Source organism: Saccostrea cucullata, unplaced genomic scaffold (genome assembly GCF_032062105.1).
Source record: "Saccostrea cucullata isolate Sc308-1 unplaced genomic scaffold, CSIRO_AGI_Scuc_v1 ctg270, whole genome shotgun sequence".
Classification (NCBI taxonomy): Eukaryota; Metazoa; Mollusca; class Bivalvia; order Ostreida; family Ostreidae; genus Saccostrea; species Saccostrea cuccullata.
Window position 1 is genome coordinate 332233 of NW_026932876.1, and position 15447 is coordinate 347679.

A 15447-nucleotide genomic window follows, 5' to 3' on the forward strand; every position below is an offset into this window, starting at 1 on the left:
ATCTGTTAATTCCGCCGGAAAATGTAGGTCATATTCAGCATCCGAAGCAAGTCTGGTAATGTGCATCCTTAGATGTATCATCCATGGAAGTTTGGTCAACATAGGGCTTATAGTTACTTGGAAACGAGACCTGCACCAAAAACATTAACCTGTTCACTCAACCGGAAAATGTAGGTCATATTCAGCATCCGAAGCAAGCCTGGTAATGTGCATCCTTAGATGTATCATCCGTGCAAGTTTGGTCATCATAGGGCTAATAGTTCCTTGGAAATGAGACCTACAACAAAAACTGCACCAAAAATGTTAACCTGCTCCAAAAACATTAACCTGGTCATTCCTTTGCTGAAATTGCAGCATCTGAAACTTTGACTCTTTCAATGTAACACTCTAGAAGCATCTTCCATGCATGTATAATCAATATAGGACACAGAATTACTTAAAAAGAAAACTGCTCCAAAAAACTTAACCTTAATCTGGGACGCCGAGGGTATTACATAAGCTCCCCCAACTTCGTTGAGATGAGCTAAAAAGTAAAAAGTATCGTGACCTGGAATGTAAAAAAAAAAGTTTTGAGTTGGGACATTTTTATTCAGTCGGTCTAGCTGTAGAGGGCAACCAACCAATTTTTAAAGGTGGTCTTATTATGTTTAACGTTACTTCCGTTTATCAGCGTAATACAGCAAATACAATTTATCATTGAGTCAAATGCTGACTGACGTTTTTCATACCAATTGTTAGTCCATTATTTATACACTGAATTGACGACGGAATTTTTCCGTTATTTCCTGATCATGACAACTAGCACACGGCGGGTGTGACCGGTCGGCAGGGGATGCTCACTCCTCCATGGCACCTGATCCCACTTCTAATGTTTCGGAGGTCCGTGTTTGCTCTGCTCTTATTTTGTATATTGTTTAATGGACTTTAAGATTGAATACTGTTCGTTATCTCCATATCCATCTTTTTAACTCTCGCGTGTTTTTTTAAAAATAATCTTTTGTAACAAACTATTTTGTTTTGAATTGTAATATTGATACAATTTGACTTTTCCAAAACCTTTTCCCTAAATCTTGTGTATCATCGAGTTCGATAGACATCATAATACGGACGTCGACGTAATTTTCTTGCCTTACATATAAAAGGCATGGTATATTATAAGACAAGACTCAATTTTTAACGTTGTGTTGTGTGGACACCACTTTTTTTTATTTTACTTTAAAGTGTAAATTTTAATATTTCATAAAATGTAAATTTTACACTTTTGTAAATTTTACACTTTAATCTGTAAAATTTACATTTTAATGACAATGTAAATTTTACACTTTAATCTGTAAATTTTACAATTTAATCTGTAAATTTTACACTTTAATCTGTAAATTTTACACTTTAAAGTGTAAATTATATACTTTAATCTGTAAAATTTAAAATTTTTGATCACACAGCATTTTAAAGCCAACAGGTTAATATTATACGTAATATATTGAACTGCAAATAAAAAAAATCTTTGAGATATATATTTTAACTTTTCGGTACACTATAGTAAAACTAAAGAAACACATGTATATATACTGAAACAAAAGCAGATATCTGATTTCTTATGCTCGGACCCATGAGGAAATAGTCCATCCTTGTTTATCATATACTAATAAACAAACTGTAAAATAAAAATATACAAATAATTGTAAACATCTCAGTTTAATACTTTTTCTCAAGTGTCAGAGGTAAAACATCACAAATCGACCGTCCAAACATAAGCTATTGCAGTTCAGGTTGTTCAAAATAAGTGTAAAATTTACACTTTAAAGTGTAAATTTTACAGATTAAAGTGTAAATTTTACAGATTAATGTAAAAAATTTACAGATTAAAGTGTAAAATTTACACATTAAAGTGTAAAATTTACACTTTAAAGTGTAAAATTTACAGATTAAAGTGTAAAATTTACACTTTAAAGTTTAAAATTTACACAATGTAAAAATAAAAAAAAGTGAACCTTTTCTAAGTGGCACCTTACGCTAAAGACAAATATACAAATTTTAATGAAATGTTAGACCAGAAGTCAAAATTGATAGAGGTTTATTATACAGCGAGGGCAACACCTTTTACTTTGAAGGCAAACATGCATGACAAATATATAAAGCTACCTTTTTGTGCTGTCTACCGTGATGTAAATTTCTCACTAGCTGTCAAAACCAACGCCTGATGCAAAAAAAGAAAGCTGATCCCGCCCACTGTGTGACGTAAGCAGCTCAACATCTCATCGAAAGGACCAATGTTAACGCATATTTGAGAGGTGAAACCTAATCCCGTCGTTCCCCTGTCATTTTCCAGTCACTCCCTGATCATGACTTTCTCCTATGTTGCACTGTCGTTATCCCTGACTGCCCAGTCCACTCCCTTTTGTCTCTTATCGTTGTCCCTGCATGTCTACTCCGACTTCCCCTTGTCGTCCCATGACATTTCTTTTGGTCAAGAAAAGGGGTTTAAGATAATACATGTATTCTTGTTGCAAATTAAAAGTGAGAAACGTCATGATAGTCTTGAAAATTTTTATTGTTTGTTAAAATATATACTTAGTAATTAATTAACAATTTTTAGCTCTACTGGTCAGAGACCAGAAGAGCTTATGCGATAGTAATGCGTCCGGCGTCCGTCCAGTCTAGCTATCCGTCTGTCTTCTGTCTGCCCGTCTGTCTGTAAACAATTTTTTCAACTTGGCACACAAGTAGATTCCACTAAGATACATAATTCTTTGTATCGGTTTTTGATTTCGATGAACGGTGTTGCCGTGGTTACTAAAAATAGAAATTTCTGTGAAATTCTTTCAAAATGCTACTCCTCCTACAGTTTTGGTCTGATTTCAATATAACTTGGCACACAAGTAGACTCCACTAAAATACATAATTCTGCTTTTCGGTTTTTGAGTTCGATGAACGATGTTGCCGTGGTTACTAAAAATAGAAATTTCTGTGAAATTCTTTCAAAATGCTACTCCTCCTACAGTTTTGGTCTGATTTCAATATAACTTGGCACACAAGTAGGCTACAAGATACATAATTCTATGTATCGGTTTTTGATTTCGATGAACGGTGTTGCCGTGGTTACTAAAAATAGAAATTTCTGTGAAATTCTTTCAAAATGCTACTCCACCTACAATTTTGGTCTTATTTCAATATAATTTGGCACACAAGTAGACTACACTAAGGTACATAATTCTGTGTATCGGTTTTTGACTTCAATGAACGTTGTTGCCGTGGTTACTAAAAATATAAATTTCTGTTAAATACTCTACTAAAAATAGAAATTTCTGTTAAATACTCTCAAAATTCTACTCCAAATACAGTTTAATCTGATTATAATATAATGTGGCATGCAAGTAGACTACACTAAGAACATAAAGAGACTTAATCAAGGATCATTATTCTATTTATTGCTGTTGAAAAGTTTCAATTCCGAAGTGTTTAAGTACTTTTCTATGGAAGTTCATTTAGGACCTATCAAAAATATTATTGAATTCGTTATAACGATTTTTAGAATTCGTTATAACGAATTTAATTTGTAATAACAGATTCATTGAATTTGTTATAACGAATTTAAATTGTTATAACAGATTTATTGAATTCATTATAACGAATTTAATTTGTTATAACAGATTCATTGAATTCGGTATAACGAATTTAATTTGTTTTAACAGATTCATTGAATTCCTTATAACAAATTTAATTTGTTATAATATATATTTTTGAATTCATTATTACGAATTTAATCTGTTATTACAGATTTGTTGAATTCGTTATAACCAATTCAAAAATTCTTTAAAACAAATTCTTGAATTGGTTATAACGAATTCAACAAATCTGTAATAACCGATTTAATTCGTTATAACGAATTCAACAAATCTGTAATAACCAATTTAATTCGTTATAAGAATTCAATGAATCTGTTATAACAAATTAAATTCGTTATAACGAATTCAATGAATCTGTTATAACAAATTAAATTCGTTATAACGAATTCAAAAATTTTTTTTTGATAGGTCCTAAATGGGCTTCCGTACTTTTCTCTTCCTATGCTATAAGTACAAACCAGTAGAGCTTCAGTCTCGACAGAGACTTCTGGTTGTTAATGCCTTAACTAAATCCTCTGTAAAGTTTCAGATTCTATTATTCTGTTGATTGTTGTCCCCCGCTTTCTCGAAAGCTAGGGGACATTAAATCTCATTTGTCTGTCTGTCATTCTGTCAGTCTAGCTGTCCAGCTGTCCGTCCGTCACAAAAACTTTAACCTTGCCTATAACTTTTGATTTAGCTATGACTTTCATATTTCACATGTGTATTCCTTATGACAAGACCTTTCTTCGGGTACCACCAAATTTGACCTTTTGAACTTGGAGTTTGACCCACTTTTACACAAAAATTTTTAACTTTTACTTTTTTCATAACTTTTGAACGGTATACTAGGACTTTTATATTTCAAACATGTATTCTTTGTGGCAAGACATTTCATTGGATATCAACAACTTCGACCTTTTGACCTTGATCTAGGAGATTTCTATACTTATGACAAAAGTTAAACCTTCGCTATAACTACAAAACGGTAGGGGCTAGGGCTTTGATACTTCACATGTGTAATTCTTGTGAGAAGTCCTTTCATTTGATAACAAGAACTTTGACCTTCTGTCCTTGACCTTGGAGTTTAGCCCACTTTTAAAAACTTTAACCTTGGCAATAACTTTTGAAGGGTTAGGACTAGGGCTTTCATACTTCACATATTTAATCCTTGTGACAAAACCTTTAGATATCAAGCACTTAGACCTTTGATCTTGACCCTGGAGTTTGACCTACTTTTAAAAAACTATATTCTTGGCCATACCTTTTGAACGAAAAGGGCTAGGACTTTCATACTTCAAATATTTATTCCTTGTGACAAGACCTTTCATTGGATAACAAGATATTTGACCTTCTGATCTTGACCTTCGAGTTTGACCTACTTTAAAAAAAAACTTGACCATAACTTTTGAAGGGTTAGGGCTTTAATACTTCACATATTTATTCCTTGTGACAAGACCTTTCATTGGATATCAACAACTTTGACTCTTTGACCTTGACCTTGGAGTTTGACCTACTTTTTAAAAACTTTAACCTTGGCCATAACTTTTGAATGGTAAGGGCTAGGTCTTTCATACTTCACATAAGTAATCCTTGTGAGAAGACCTTTCATTGGATACCAAGAACTTTGACCCTTTTACCTTGACCTGGAGTTTTAAATTTTTTAAAAATTTAACCTTGGCCATAACTTTTAAATACTAAGGGCTTGTAATTTCATACTTCACATAAGTAATCCTTGTGAGAAGACCTTTCATTGGATACCAAGAACTTTGACCCTTTTACCTTGACCTACTTCTTAAATTTTTGGTACCAATATATTTAATTTGCATTTTTAAAAGAAAAGTTTAATCTTCGCTTTGTTGCCATATGGGGCCATCAGTGTTTCACACATGCATCTTGTTCCTATTAACTTTTGATTGAGAAGAGATAGGGCTTTCACATTTGACATGTGCATTACACATTACCTATGAACAAGATAATTCTGAGCATGCTATGATTCTGACTCCTTGACCTTGGCTTTCACGATTGACCTTATTTTTTAAAAAATTCAACATTGGTGATAATTTCTAAATGATATATGATAGGACATTCATATTTGACATCTCTTCCACAAAAACACCGAAAGTGGGGGACCACAATTCCTTGAATTTGCTTGTTTGAGTTTGGTAGCATTTCAGAAAAATCTGATAGCAAAGAAATGCATTGGTTCTGAAGAAAAAAAAATAAATGGACCAGTTTATTGCATCTTGTGAAGCCAGAAGGCATATAAATGTAGTTTAATGATTCAATGCAACACCTGTAAACTAAGGACTGAAATATCTGCAAATAGTTAGGGAGGTATCTGAAATCTTTCAACAAGACATGCACAGGATTTAAGGTAATCATTACAAAACCGTCATCAGCCAACTAAAAATAAAATGCAACTTTACATAGCATTTTTGCAAACTGGTTTCCATATTTTACAAGGATATTTTGATAATTCAAACCTGATGGAAATCAAATAGCCTTAACTTGGAAAACAAAATTTACTCATTTGTAGGGTATACATTATTTATTTTCAATCTTATTTACAAATAATTTTTATTTCAAGTCAATTTTGACCATAAAGAGCACAGTCAAATAACTATTTTGTGGACACTCTTGTTTTTTTGTTCCAGCTGAAATTAGCTCCATATGATTTAGGTTTGAATTTCGGCTCCTTTTTCTCTTCTACATAGTACTCCCATCCTGTAACAAAACAGATAACTGTAGTCACACACTAGCTGGTACCAAACAAGAAAATGGAAAACATATTTTCCTGAAATAATTGATCCTTCATAATATAAATGTTAAGTTACCATTCTTTTCACAGAAGTCCATTGCATCCTCGGGAGATCTGAATTCTACAGCCATATTGGAGAGAGGGTCAGCACTAAAACATAACAGACACCACATCATACATGTAGGACATTTCTGCAGTATCCATTTCCGAAAAAAATTCAACTTTTTTACCCAAAATTGCACAAACTCCATCATTATGCAGTGTTTTGGTATAATATTTACAAGGTCTTTTCTGTGGTTGTTCAGTTTTTTTTTGTTTTTTATTTTGCAATCTGACTTAATATTCATAATGATGAAAAAATAAATTGCAAAATATTTTAATGCACAAAGGTAAATTTCAAAAGTAAACATATCTGATTGATTGATAGATACAGATATTTCTTTCATGAATTTTTCAAAAAACATAATTAATTTGGCAAAACAAAGAGAAAAAACTTTACATAATTGATCAATGAAGAAACATTACAAAAAATATTTTTACCCTAAAGTGAAACATAAATTCATCTTAACAAGTATTGTTATTTAACAAATTCATACCTAAGCTTTCATTGTTTCCTTAGATGTAAGGGGAGGGACAAATACTAGTATTAAAAGACAGAAAGATAGCATATAAAATGTTAATTCAAATGATTCTTAGCAACTAAAACTAGAGGTACTGTGAGCACTGAGCTCACTAACAATGCCCCTTGCCTCCCATTTGATTATAATGGTGAAGTCCATTTTTGCTCTGAGAGACTCGAAATGAGTTTCAGATCAAAAAATAAATTACGAGGTGCACAGTCAATGGCATTATGAAATGAAGAACCTGTGAAAGTATCATTAAATTTTATTAGTGGTTTAGAAGGAGCTGTGGATAAGAGATGGGTACCTTTCAATATTATAGGAGGAATGGTAGTGTCCATGTTTAGCTATGGGAAACCCAAAATATGCATCAGATCGAAAAGTAAAATAGGAGGGGCACAATGGCACTATGTAACAAAGATTATGTGTGAGTCTCATTAAATTTCATTCAGTGGTATATATAAGAGGAGTTGCAGATAAGAAATGGGTACCCCAAAGCATAACAAACAGACGGATGTACAGATGGATGGACATCCCTATTCCCTGTCACTATATAATCTCCAACTTTTCAAGCGGGGGTATGATTAAAGGTATTTATGAAATTATAAAAGTTGTTAAAAAGATAAAAACATTTCAGAGTGAGTTAGAAAAAATAAAAATCATTTCCTGAATATGTAATTTCCTGAAGATTAAAAAAAAAAATTTGAGTTGAGCCATTTTTAATCAGTAGATGGGGTGTGGGCAACTGAACAATTTATTAAAGATGGCCCTATCACTCTTAAGTTTAGGCTGTTTAAAATTAATTCTATGTTTAACGTCACCCACACACGTAGGTCTAGGAGAAAATCATCATTGAAAAAACAAACAATTCGGAATTCCGTTATCCATTCCTGTTTAGGTCTACATTTAGCGACTCAATTCTGCATCCTGTAGTAAGAAAAAATGTGGTTGGATACCCCAGTAAAGGCAGTTGGTGTCTTATTAAAAGAAAAGTAGTTAATTAAACAATATGGGATCATAAATATAAGTAAATAATAAAGGATTTTATGATTGAAGTTACGGACAAAGTCTAGTTAAGGTCTTCCGTCTTCATGGAAGACCTTATAGTGATTCTACTGTTTCTTATTATTATTATTATTATTTTTCTGACACGATTTCTCGACAACTACTGGATAGAATTAGATGAAATTTTCAGGAAAGATGTGTTGTAAGATACTCTTCAAAGTTCCAAGACAGTTTTTGGAAATTCCTTTCTGGTGCCAAGTTTTGGACCATTTTCCTGATTTTAAAACGACATTTTGTCCACGATTAAACTCAAAAACGGTAAAAGATATCAATTTGAAACTTTCAGAGTTTATAGATGATGATCGACACTTTCCAGGACGCGACTTTTCGTTCGTCGTCAGTACTTCCCGTCGCTACCGGAAGCCAATTCAAAAAGTCCAATTTTTCAACTTTCGTTGTTTTTCAATATTTTTCATTTATATTTGGAATATTAAAAGAGACACTTCTATTGATGCTTACTATATAAGTTGTTTTGATATTGGTTAATCTGAACTCTAGATATTAATATTTGAAAATCTGAAGCGGGTCCAAGATGGCGGCTGTCTCTGTCAACTCCGCCATTTCGCGAGTAGGGGCTTATGGAGGCAGCTGAGCGTTTGATTAAACCATTCTGACATAAGGATATATGAAATGCAAAAAACTACTTGGACTCTCACGTAGTAGTACGTTGCAATTCAGTGTCAATCTTATAAACTTAATTTCCGTTTCACTGCTTTAGTGTTACTGGGCTAGATACGATATGTAATGTGTACAATGTGTTAAATATACTTTCCTAACGCCAAAATAAAAAAAAAGGTGATAAGAATGTTTTATTAATTAATTTCATTGAAGCTATTGCACCTCTTTAATAGATCAGTACAAAGGAAAGGTGCGAATATTTACGCGTGGCGTTTGACACGAAATTATGAATAGTGACCCGCCTTTTATGATTCTTAGACAGGTGTACTGTTGCAAAAGTATACACAAGTATATTTAAAGCAGTATTCCAATATAGCTAAATGGTTCGCGCGTTGGGGAGAAAAGAGAAAAAAAGGCGCATTCACGTTGGCGACCTGGATTCAATCCTCCTTGTGATCAAAATTTTGAATCAGTTTTCAGCTCGATTTTACAAGTTTTTTTTCCTGAATCGGACGGAAGACCTCTCGTTGCTCGCAACGAGATCGTATCTAGTTTGTTGATCTTTTTGTCAGTCTTCGAATCACATGTACAGACTCTCAGTTCGTGGTAGGCCTAATATATTAATGTTGACTGAACTTTTCATTGTATTTTGGAGAGATTTGCAAATCTTTTTTACTGAGTGCAAAAATACCAAGATTTTATATGCAGTGAGATGCATCATTTAAATTTTATTAAATAGTTTCATATTAAATATTTCTGTAAAAATTTAAAGGAAGAGTAATGAGTAAGATAATTGATGTCTTCATAATTCATGTACCTACAAATAACTACATTTTTGGGGAAAGGTAATACTAGTCATAAGTCTTTGCCATTTGAGCAGGGAGAAGCTTACAGAAGATAAGACCTTTCAAGAAAGGAAGAACCCTGTCCTGTATGTGGAGTTTAAGGTATTTTAAGAATAATCTAATAGCTGTGGTCTAAATATTAGTATTTACACTTTCAAAACTAAATGCTTGTAGATCTAGTACTATGAAAAAATACAGCATAATTTAATTTCAAAATATTTCAATGTAAGAATGTATTCAATATTGTCAACAACAATTTTAATTGTAGATATTGATCACTATTCCCACAAGAAGAAGCATTTCTCTACAGGGCACCATGGATTTGTGGCAACATAAATCCAAAGGACAACTGAGGCCTAGTTAAAAGCCACTTTCCTGCACATTCAGTCTACATTGTTTGCTCACAAAAGGACTGGAATCAATTTACATACTAAGGAAAAACTCTGCTAGGGAAAAACTTACTAGGTGTCATATCCAATACTGTATAACTCTTATTCCTCAATTGTAGTGTTTTTAGTGTACTGAATAGGTTTCATTGAATAAATTCACAATTGTTTAAAATTTTTGTTTGTTTATTTTTTTTCTCCCTCCCTCCTAGATTTTGAACTTTGGAGGTGACGTTAAACGTAGAAATAACTTTGAACAGCCTTAACATAAATCAACAGACAGAAAGAATTAAGAGTCATTTATCCATCCACTCAAGTAATATAGAGTCTAGTGATGTTTTGAACTAAATAAGAAACATTTTCTACCCTCCTTGCATTTTAGAAACTTTGAATGGACAATGGATTAATGTTGAATAAAATGAGTGTAACATGAAGGCAGTAATCTCTAGTTTGTGTATGATGTTCTTTATGACCTGTATTTATTAATGTGAATCAATTAATCATGTGACAAGTTCATTACCTTGAAGCCCATCCCATCAATGGATTTTCCCATCTCTCACGAGTGTCAAACTCAATTTTCCATCGTCTTGTCCCAAACACACCAGACTGCATGGCATTTTTGGTGGGGACGAAGATCCGAACTCGTCGTGTCTTTATGTGTTCCTCTGGTACCCCAGTCAGACAGGAAATATCAGCCTAATCAAGTCAAACATAAGTATTATAATTATGCTCATTCAGTACAAGTATAAGACAAAAATTAAGTAGTGGACATTTCAAACTTAAAATTAAACACAATTGTTATTTCAAATTTTCAGGAAATAAACAATTTTTCATAAAATAAAAAAGGGGAAATTGGTTTATTCAATGTACATGTAAATATTACGATTGCATGAACTTCATATCTAGAACACTGATATATCAAATACCAAGGATATGTTGCAATAGTTTGAAAGTCTCAAACACTTATTCATCAAGCATATTTCCTTTGAATGATATATCGAATCCCAGAATATCACAATTTTTCTTCAGTCCCATCTACATGTAGTTCAAGATAACGGTAAGAAGAATTGTTCAAATGCTTTTGGATCAAGTAAATAAATCAGATCATACATGTAACTAAAGGTTTATTTTATGAATGTTTTTAAAAACTGTTTGATACAACTGTATCTACATTACAAACCTCATTGTCTAAAACTGGATGGAGCTTGGAAAAACTTCAAGCTATGTAAGGATTCCAGCTTTTAAATATAAAATACATCAAGAAAAAGTAGTTTGGACTTTCAACTTACTCTGTCATATCCATGGTATTCAAGAATTACATATATATTCAGGGACCAACCGAGGGGGCGACTGAGGCGAAATAGTCGCTTTTGGGCTCCAAACTTCGCCGTAATTTATCATGAAAGCGAAGTTAAAGTCGCCCTAACATTTGCAACCCCATTATTGAAAATCATGAAGCAAATCTATTAAGAAAGATGGTAGAATCGTCAGTAGTTTATAAATCCTGTTTTATTACTGCTGAAATAAACGAAACAGCAGGACACTTGCACCTGTTTCGCTACTAATGTCCAATGCATCGAATACTGTGACGGAACTCCTCTAGATTTTACACTTCCGGGTATGATAAAGTCCATCGTTACAAGTTATGCACAACCAGACACAAAACAGCTGGTCAGCTATATCGATGTCATGCCAAAGATGTTGAAGATGATTTTAGATCTTTTTATTGCCAAATAATTAATTCATGCTGTGAATAAAGACCTATTTTACTGTTAAATTGTGTAGTTATTGACTGTCTAAGAAATTACACGTCTGATATACAGAATTCAATCAGCATGCAGTACGTAGTACATCAAAACTTTTTCAGAAAAAAAAAAAAAATTAAGATTGAAAACAAATTTTAAAGAGATAATAACAAAATTATCACTATGCCATGAGGCTTAAAATTTAAAATGAAAAGATAGAATTTAAAATTTAATTGTGCATATTAATTATTATGCAAGAAATGAAAAAAAACTTTTACATTGTCATTATTTATTTTTTTTGATTTGTTTTGTTTGTTGTTGTTTTTTTTTTTTTTTGCTAGATGTACCTTGTCATTGGAAAAAAAAATTCAGATTCTTTTTCTCCTTCTTAAATTATTTTTACTAGGATTTCAATACAGAAAAAAATTATTGAAAAGTATTTCAAGTTATAAACAATGAAATAGTTTCATTTTTAAAAAGTTTTATAATGATCAGTGAGCATCACGTGCGCTAAGAAGTCTCCCTAAATTTCAAAACTTCTCCCTAAATTTCTCTGAGGGAGAAGTGAAGTCTCCCTAATTTTTGGGTCTAGGTTGGTCCCTGATATTGCTGTTCATATCACCTGTGTTAATTGACACAGTCAATGCAGCATTGAGTGTATTCTTTTTGTTCATGATACATGTATTTACTATTATCATTTAGATACTGTTACCTGAGTCACAATTGATGTTTTATATGCAATTTATCTGGTAAAAGAGAGTGCAGTAGAAGTGTACTTAATCAATATATGCTTAATCCCATTTAACTCAAAAGAGAATGTTTTGAAGTAGATCATTTCACTTCAGTTAAGGTACTTTTGTTAAAGATTTTCATCATCATCTATATGTTTCTTAATACCTGCTCTGGTACTAGTATTTCTCTCGTTGGTGTCCGTACTTCTATTGATTTCTTTATAGGAGCCACTAAAGCCCCTGGGCTGTCTGGGTCTGCTGTGGAATAGCCCCTGTAAAGTGAGTATTAACATTACACCTCAAGCAATAAACCATTACAATTGATTCACTGGTTTCCCTGTACATGTTCACAAACGCTCTTGAAATGTCTGGATGTGTGACATAAATGTAAATATGCAAAAAAAAAAAACCCAACCAAACAAACAAATAACATTTTTTTTCTAAATCTATGTATACTGTAAAGCGGTTCAGAGTACTGACATGTTTTCCAGACTTCACAAGACCAATTTGTGTTGATTTTTTTTCATAGAGAAAATTCGAGTTATTATTATTGCTTTTTCTAAAGGAATGGGCAGCAAAGAAAAAAGTATTTCGTAAAAAGTCACTTCCCATTTTAGTATGTTTTACCTTGATGCTATCTGCGGAATAAGCCGTTTAAAGCACCGAAGGCCAGTTTGGGTGACCAACGACATTGTTGATGGTTAAACAAAAGAGTTCCACTTGCGGGCAACAACTCGGGAATATTTTTTGATATCTCGCTCAGAATTTTGTCGGATTAAAAAATACTTAAACAGATAAATATTTTTTAATGCCACATATAAAGAACATGTGACCTGTATCATTTTTACATATTTTAACTCATTTATTATTATTGTTGCTTCCCTCAGTGATGTCCATAATTTTATAGGTGTTCAATTTAAATGCAACATCAAACAACCAGATAGCAAATGGAAGAGGTGCCGTACCTTTAAAAATTTCGATGAAGAATCTTTTATATCAGATCTTGCGCAGGTGGATTTCTATTATGAGGACCATAATGATATCAACTTAGCATTTTCTGATTTTAGCAACAAGTTTGTAACCATTATAGACAAGCATGCGCCAATGAAAATGAGAAAAATAAGACCCAATCAGGTTCCATACATGAACAAAGAACTACGCAAAGCTATCTATAACAAAAAAATGCTACACAACAAATACCAAACTTGTAGGTCAAGTAAGAACTGGGAAGCCTATAGAGTTCAAAGGAACTATGTTACAAAGTTAAAGAATAAATCAGTTAATAATTACTTTTTGGAAAGATGTACAGGTGGTCCGAAATCTAAGGACTTCTGGCCCACTATTAAACCCTTTTTAACAAACAAGGGCAGTTGTGCACAGAAAGATACAGTCTTGTTAGAAAATGATGTGATTGAAACTGACCAATCCAAAATACCAGGAATCTTCAACGACTTCTTTGTTAATGTGGCCAAAAATATAGGAAATTCAAATTTAAGCACTGATGATAATCACCCAAGTGTTAAAGCAATTAGGGAAAACTTGCCACAACTCAGTGATCAATCTTTCCAATTTAAACCTATTGATGAAGAATTTATAAGTAAACAAATTAGTAAGATCAATACCAGAAAAGCTACAGGCATAGACGGGATTTCCCCAAAGATACTACATTACGCGAAGCCTGTTATTATCAGTCCCTTGACCAAACTGGTAAATATGTCGCTGTCATCCTCAGTTTTCCCAGATTCCCTTAAAATAGCCCAAGTAGTCCCTATTCACAAAAAGAACAGTGTCTTAGATAAGGGAAACTATAGACCAGTTAGCGTCCTCCCAGCTCTTTCCAAGGTTTTTGAAAATGCAATTAACACTCAAATATCGAACTATTTTGAGAAAATTTTTAACCCTTATTTAGCGGCATTTAGATCAGGGTATGGTTGCCAATCGACCTTATTAAGAATCACCGAGGATTGGAAGAGAGCTCTTGATGAAAATAAATATGTTGCTGCTATTTTAATGGACTTATCCAAGGCATTTGACTGCCTCCCTCATGATCTTGTTCTGCTCAAACTAAAATCTTATGGTCTCTCTCCACCTGCGGTAGATCTGATAAAGAACTATTTATCTTGCAGAAAACAGTGTGTCAAAATTAGTCAAAATGTAAGCACCTTGTTGGATATCTTTAAAGGTGTACCTCAAGGATCAATTCTTGGGCCAGTCATTTTTAATATTTTCATTAATGATATTTTTTATTTTGTAAAAAATTCAGATTTGTACAATTATGCTGATGATAATACCTTATCCAAATCTGATCCTATCTTACAAAATGTTATTACCACTCTTGAAAAGGAAAGTGGCACTCTCATCGATTGGTTTTCAGCTAATAAAATGCAGGCAAACCCAGAAAAATTTCAAGCAATAGCACTGGGGAAAAAGACGCATGATAAAAACATTACTTTAAACTTGAAAGGTACAACTCTTGCCTGTGAGGATGAAGTGAAACTGCTTGGTGTTACTTTTGATTTTAACTTAAATTTCAATTCTCATATACACATGTATCAAATATTTGTAAAAAAGCAGCTCGACAATTAAATGTGTTAAAACGTGTCGGGAAACATCTCTGTAAACTGGGTAAACTTACCATCTACCACTCTTTTATAATGTCCAACTTTAGTTATTGTCCTCTGGTATGGCATTTTAGCAGTGAACAAAATTGCCAAAAAATAGAAAAAATTCAAGAGCGAGCACTAAGATTCATATATAATGACTACACAAGCAGTTATGACCAGCTCTTAGAAAAATCAAACCTCCCCTCACTGAAAATCAGGCGTATGAGAGCCATGGCCCTTGAAGTTTTCAAAATTATAAACAATCAATGCCCACTGTTCCTGCGAGATTTAGTTCAACAGCGAAATTCAACATACAATTTTAGATATCAAAAGACCCTGGAATTACCTAGGCCAAGAACCACTAGGTATGGAAAACAGTCATTCAGCTATGCAGCTGCTACGCTGTGGAATTCTCTACCAAATCATGCTAGGGAACTTTCCACCCTCAGCCAATTTAAAACTTTCATA

At 32.9% G+C, this 15447-nt stretch overlaps 1 protein-coding gene across 1 annotated transcript; it reads right to left on the reverse strand.

Moving 5' to 3' along the window:
* Positions 1 to 6137: 6137 nt before the first annotated feature.
* On the reverse strand, positions 6138 to 13158 carry LOC134236395 (NADH dehydrogenase [ubiquinone] iron-sulfur protein 4, mitochondrial-like). Its single transcript, XM_062718566.1, has 5 exons — positions 13004 to 13158; positions 12543 to 12648; positions 10421 to 10596; positions 6443 to 6516; positions 6138 to 6332 (listed from the first exon to the last, which is right to left on the reverse strand). Exons 1-5 carry the CDS (start codon positions 13066 to 13068, stop codon positions 6229 to 6231), a joined length of 525 nt encoding a protein of 174 aa, XP_062574550.1. The 5' UTR covers positions 13069 to 13158; the 3' UTR covers positions 6138 to 6228.
* Between the last annotated feature and the right edge of the window lie 2289 nt (positions 13159 to 15447).